General features: G+C 46.3%; 1 protein-coding gene across 1 annotated transcript; it reads right to left on the bottom strand.

The window, feature by feature from the left end:
* Positions 1-896: 896 nt before the first annotated feature.
* Positions 897-3,644, bottom strand: PATE1 (prostate and testis expressed 1). The gene is made up of 4 exons (XM_069468658.1): positions 3,593-3,644; positions 3,269-3,304; positions 2,147-2,269; positions 897-1,030 (listed from the first exon to the last, which is right to left on the bottom strand). Exons 1-4 carry the CDS (start codon positions 3,642-3,644, stop codon positions 897-899), a joined length of 345 nt encoding a protein of 114 aa, XP_069324759.1.
* Positions 3,645-6,021: the final 2,377 nt, after the last annotated feature.

Below are 6,021 nucleotides of genomic sequence, written 5' to 3' on the forward strand. Positions count from 1 at the left end.
GTATCCTGGAGTCTGGAAGTGCCTGGAACACAGCATGTTTTGAATACATGTTTGTTAAATGAATTAAGGAAGGGTTTGGAGGAAAGACAAAAAAGGAAACACAATTTGGGTATGGAATAGCAATTAATGACTCTTTCCAGGCTTCATTCTACCAGTTTGTTAGAAAACAGCCTCAATTCTTGTGAGCAGATTTGTTCCAACCCACCCCTATTTTCCCCAGGATACTAGAATTATATACTGGAAAGCTTGAGTGCATGTGACAGGGAGGTGGAGTGGGAGAGGCATCTGGTCATGTAACTTCTGTCTACAGCATTTGCTGATGAGGTGCCCAGTGGCCAGACACAAATGTCTTCCTCAGACCCTATGGCTCTCAGCTTCCTCCATGCCACGCCTTGGGAGCTGCTACTGGTGGTCTCATCTCCTTGGACACATCCTGCAGCTTTTCCTGTCTAGGGGTTGATGCCCCTAATGAGCTTGCTGGAGAAGCTGGGGCAGGTACTATCTCTAGAATACCACAGATTCCTTCTCCAACTCCCAGCTTCAAAGGGAGGCTCATTCCAGAAGGCAGGAAGTCCTTCCCTTTCTGCGGTTCTGGTTGCAAAGTCATTTCTACGTCTTAGACTTCTCTTCACCGCTGGGAACAGCATTCATGAACAAAACCCAGGAAGACTCAAGTTATTTATTTTCACGTTGCCAGCCCCTCCACGAGGCCAGTGTTAACATGCTTTAACTGGAGTGGGACAAGAAGAATAATACAGAGACAAAAAAACCATGAAAAATATTAAAATATCTTGCTACAGAAGTGAAGAAAGAAGTTTTTTTTTAGGATGTCATTGTGAAGAGTGTGAGACAACAACCCCAGCCAGACATTGGAGCCACAGAAGAACCAGCATCTTCTAAAGCTTTTCATTGCACAGGTCATAGCCCCTGCAGCACTTGAAGGTCACCAGGTAGACACTCCACTTTATGTTTTTCACATTAGCACAGTTCTTTAGGCAGCCCATGAAGGTTAGCCAGGGAGCTCCATCGTCTGCAGAAGGGAGGAAAAGCAGGTCAGCAAGCCTGGCCCTGAGGCTTCTGCAAAAAATCTTTTCTCCAGACCATACCAGCATAGAAAAATAACCTCATGTAGTTTGAGGCTCTGTTATTTAAATGTGAAGAACTGGAAGATGTTGCAAGTTAGGACTTCCCAAAAGAAAAAGCAATGATAGAGCAGTCTAAAAGTATTATTGGGAGTAGGATGGTAATGAGAGCAGCAATCGAGGGATTGCCAAAGTTGGATGTTTCTATTCAGAAACACTGGTTTATTTTATTTTATTTATTAATTTATTTGTTTGAGACAGAGACTCACTCTGTTGCCCAGGCTAGAGTGCCGTGGCATCAGCCTAGCTCACAGCAACCTCAAACTCTCAAACTCCTGGGCTCAAGCGATCCTCCTGCCTCAGCCTCCCGAGTAGCTAGGACTACAGGCATGTGCCACCATGCCCGGCTAATTTTTTCTATATATATTTTTAGTTGTCCAGATAATTTATTTCTATTTTTAGTAGAGGCAGGGTCTCACTTTTGCTCAGGCTGGTGTCAAACTCCTGACCTTGAGCCATCCTCCCGCCTCGGCCTCCTGGAGTGCTGGGATTATAGCACTGGGGGATTGAGCCACCACACCTGGCCCAGAAACACTGGTTTAAATGAGGATTATAAATGCCAACAGATTGTTTAGCACAAAGAGTGGGAAAAGAGAGAAATCATGACTTCTATTCTTACCCATCAAGGGCCATTTAGCCAGTGTCTGGTTTAGAACCACCCATAAGGAAATCCAGGCAGAAACAAAGACCAAGAGCTCCCTCCCCACCCCAACGACTCACTGTTATCCTTTGGGCATAGATCATGCCTCTTCTCCCACCTCAATTCATTCTCTGTTTTCTTCAGGCTTCTCAGAATACTGTCTCCTTGGCTACATACCCTCATCCCCTACTAACAACCTCTATCTGCTTTTCATTATGGTATATGATGGGGGCAGAGATATCAGTCATCCCAGGCATGAGACTGTCCGTAGTAAAAGTAAATTTAGGTCCCCCCTTTTGCCATAGCTGATAAGTCCCTGTCTGCTTCCTCTGCCCCTTCCTCCTTTCCCCAACCCACAACTTACTTTTGAAAATCCTCCCCACTGTGCAGGACTCTTCTGTTGTTGCAGTACATACTCCTCGGCCTCTGGAGCACTTTTCTCCTGGGAACTGGAGGTGGCACATCCTGCACTGAACAATTTGTAGGTCTTGCCCAGAGAGTAGGGAAGTAGAAGTGAGAGAATGTGTCACTACCATGAAAGGACCCATCTCCCCTTTCAGGTTTGAGGTCTGCTTGGAGCCAGGGGGCTTTGCCGGAGCCCTGTTAAGCATGAACATCTGCCTCCATTTAAACAGTCTAAGCCAAGAGAGTGACTGGAGTTTATGGCCTCAGGAGTTTTAGCCTGAAAAGTGGGAGGGGAAAGAGAGGTGGAGGGGTAAGGAGAAGAACATCATCAAGACTGAGATGATCACATTAGGTGCTTCATACTCACCAGAATAATCATCTTCCTCAACAATTACTTCACTGACTGTGCTGGCAAAGAGAAATAAAGCAAATCTGTAATGTGTCTGAGATTTAGCCCTGTGTAGGGTTCTTGTAATCTCCCCTCCAGGGTCCTTCCTGCACTCTTATTCTGGGGCCGTTCTAGGCCCTGTCTGTCTCTCCAAAGCCTAGTCTCCTACAAGGCATCTCTGCACCTCCTCTCTCCTTCCAGTTCTCGTCGCCTCTTCAGAGATTCTCATACTCTTCTATGCGTTCCTACAAGTGCAGCACAGGCCAGAAGGAGAAAGATAAATGCACACTGGTCTTTTCCTTATTCCCTACTTTTTAATTGACCCTATGTGGCATTCCTACTCACGTGTGCCTGGAATCTGACCATGGGGACAAGTACCTGAAATTCACGACATTGCTGTCCTTCACATTTGGCCACACAGGTCCTGCAGAGTCAGCGTCCTGCCTCCTCCTTCCTCTCTGCCTGGCCCTTGGTGACTCACTCCTTGTCTGCCGGCTGCTGCCAATGTTATTTTGTCAAACCTAAGAGCAGCCCCCAGCCCAGACTGTCCTGCTGAGAGAGGTCGCTGAGTGTTGAAACTCAAGGTCTACTTCTGGGCCCCTTTACCATGACCCCCATCCCCACCCACCCTGCCCCACTCGTCTCCTCTCCTCAGACCTCCCCCTCTCATGTCACTCACCCATTTCCACTCACCTGTATTATCTCTGTGTTGAAATGATCCAGATAGTACTGTTGAAAAAAAGATACACTGTCTGACCTCATCTCCAAACCTCATCTCACAGCCTCTGTGAAAATCCTCTCAATTCCTCTCTAACCCACCTCTTTCTTCCCCTAAGGGGAGAGTGAAGGGCTTTGTTTAAGGTCCCAGAGACACGACAGACTGTGGGTGGAGGCACAGCATTAGACAGCAGGTCATCGTTCTTCCGTTACCGTACGACTCCCTGAGGGTTCTGTGGTGGGAGCCCTAAGCCACTGCTGATCCTGGATTCATCTCACCTGTCAGCCCCGGGGACTCACCCCTAAAGCAGTAGAGCAGGACAGGGAGTCCCAGCAGGAGGGACTTGTCCATTTTGGAAGGAGGGAGGGCCAGGCTGGGGCAGGAAGCTTCAAGAGCACCTATTTATACACCTGCAAGGTTGGGCCTCCCGGGGAAGGGTCGGGGGTGGGGACACTGTGGAAATCTTGGAAGGCGTACCCTGCTCCTAGGGAAATCAGTGACTCTGTAATTTCTCTTCTTGTCAGTCTGGGGGAAGAGGGAATAGCTAGGTAAGTCCTCAACCTGATTTATTCCAATCCTACCCCTCAGGAGTTCTGATTCCAGGTTCTATGATCTTTTCCCCATTCCACACTGTGAAAGAACACAAGTATAAATCTGGGCTGGATGGGCAGAATTCAGAGACATCTACACCAAGGCATGTATTACAGCTGAGAGAAAGCATAAGTGCAAATAACTGGAATGCAAGAAAGGCTGAGAAAAGAACTTTAAAAATACATAACCTCCGAGGAATAGAGAAGACAGGAGGTGGGAAGTTTAGGCTCAGGGGCACTGACAGAGGATTCTCACGAGGGGAATGAAGTTTCTTACCATCAGTCATCCCGGCAACAAGAAGACCCTGGGGTTGAAGATGAAAGCTGAGGAGGGAACTGCTTCCCTTCCTTGGAGTTTCTTGGTGGCTGCTGAGACTTTGACTTTAGTTAGGAGAGGGAGGTTTAAGACCACTTCTCCCGGAGGGAGGTAAGCTGTTCCTTCTGACTGGATGTCAGGCTAGGTAAGTTGCAATGAACATTGACTGAAGCTTTGTCTCTCCTTGTCGTTGCAGACAGCTGAGGAAAGGATGTGTGCTCATGCATGGGGAAAAGCAACACAGGAAGGGGAAACACCAATTGAAAGGAGGCAGGTTGCAACAGGGCACAACGTGGGTCTAGAGCAAAGTGGGGTAATGGTCCAAGCCAGATGATGGCTGGAGTGGTAGGGAAAACAAGAGTAATGCATGGAAGAGATTTTTGGATGCATGAAATGTTGTAGGTTATTATTATATGCCCAGAGGGCAAACTGGCATTCCCAGGCACAGCAGAAGAGAGGTACTCACCAGTTAAGTGTTTACCTGGGGCACCTGCTGTGAACCTTTAAACTAACACCATGAAGTATTCATATATGGCACATTCACACACTCACATGCACATGTGTGTTCACACACACACAGGACAGCACTGACTTTTGTGTTCTTCATATTCACTGGCAGAACTCTCCCTTTGCTTCCTCCCACCGTCTTGAAATTTAGCATCTCCTTTTGCATCTTTACACTTCTTTCTCCTACCTTTGGAGAGCTCCCCTCCTTTCCTTCCAGGAATTCTATATTTAATTCTTTGCCTAATGGCAGCCCACAAGAAAGGAGGAATGGTTCTCTTCCTCTGCCCTGTCAGAAACTGTCTCCTTACCTGATTTACTTCTATGACATTATTACACAACTTCCCCTACAGCAGAAATTTCCTCCTCCCAGATGTACTGATCCACATGTATTCCTTGCTTATATTTGAACTCTATTTTATTGATTAACATTTCTCCTAAAATCTTGCCAAATTCATACTCTCTCTGTTAGTGACCCTAATACCTGATTTTCTTACTGGGTCTCTGTCACTCGGGGTCTCATTTTTCTTTGTGCCTCTAATCCTTTTTCTCTTATCACCTTAAGGCACCCCCTCTCCCCAAATTCTCCTTATGTCATAAATTTCAGACCCATGACTTAAAAGTATTCAGGGATCCCTTTTGCCCTATTGCTCCAAACCCTGTTCAAGTCTGTAAAGCCATTTTTTCACAATGCCCCTCCCTGACACAGAGTTCAGGAGATGCAATTAGTCCACAAGAGCAAGTTCTGGCTTATACCTCAACTCTGAGCATGATAAGGTAGTTAATTATGTCTCCGTGTGTGATTAGGAGATGTTTAGATTGTGGGCTAGAATTTTTAGTTTATGTTTCCAATGTTATCATGAAAATCAATAAATATTATGCTTTTTGAATGGAAATTCACCTGCCAATCAGTTATTATTATTTTTTAAAGAAATACATCTACTCTTCACAGGGAATTCATGGTATCCTGTGATACATTGGTAATTGAGATGTTTTCACATAATAATCTTTTTCAGCAGGCTGGTGGGGCTGGTGGAGAGTACCCGGCTTTGAGGAAAGCGATCTCAGCTTGGCCAGACCCAGCCTCTGTCGAGGAGGGAAACAAGGTGAAGAACCGCAGTTACTGTTTCAATGCAGCACCAATGGCCTCAGACGCTTGGAGTTTCCCCAAACCATAGGACTTATATTAGTGATCCCACAGAGAAAAGTTTTTTCTCCGTCAGGGTTTGAAGGAATGGTCAAATCAGAACGGCCTGTCTCATTTCCATCAGGGAAGTGAACACTGTAGCTTTGGAGGACTAGGCCTAGACGAAATCAG

The sequence above is a fragment of the Eulemur rufifrons genome, chromosome 6 (genome assembly GCF_041146395.1).
Source record: "Eulemur rufifrons isolate Redbay chromosome 6, OSU_ERuf_1, whole genome shotgun sequence".
In the NCBI taxonomy this organism is placed as follows: domain Eukaryota; kingdom Metazoa; phylum Chordata; class Mammalia; order Primates; family Lemuridae; genus Eulemur; species Eulemur rufifrons.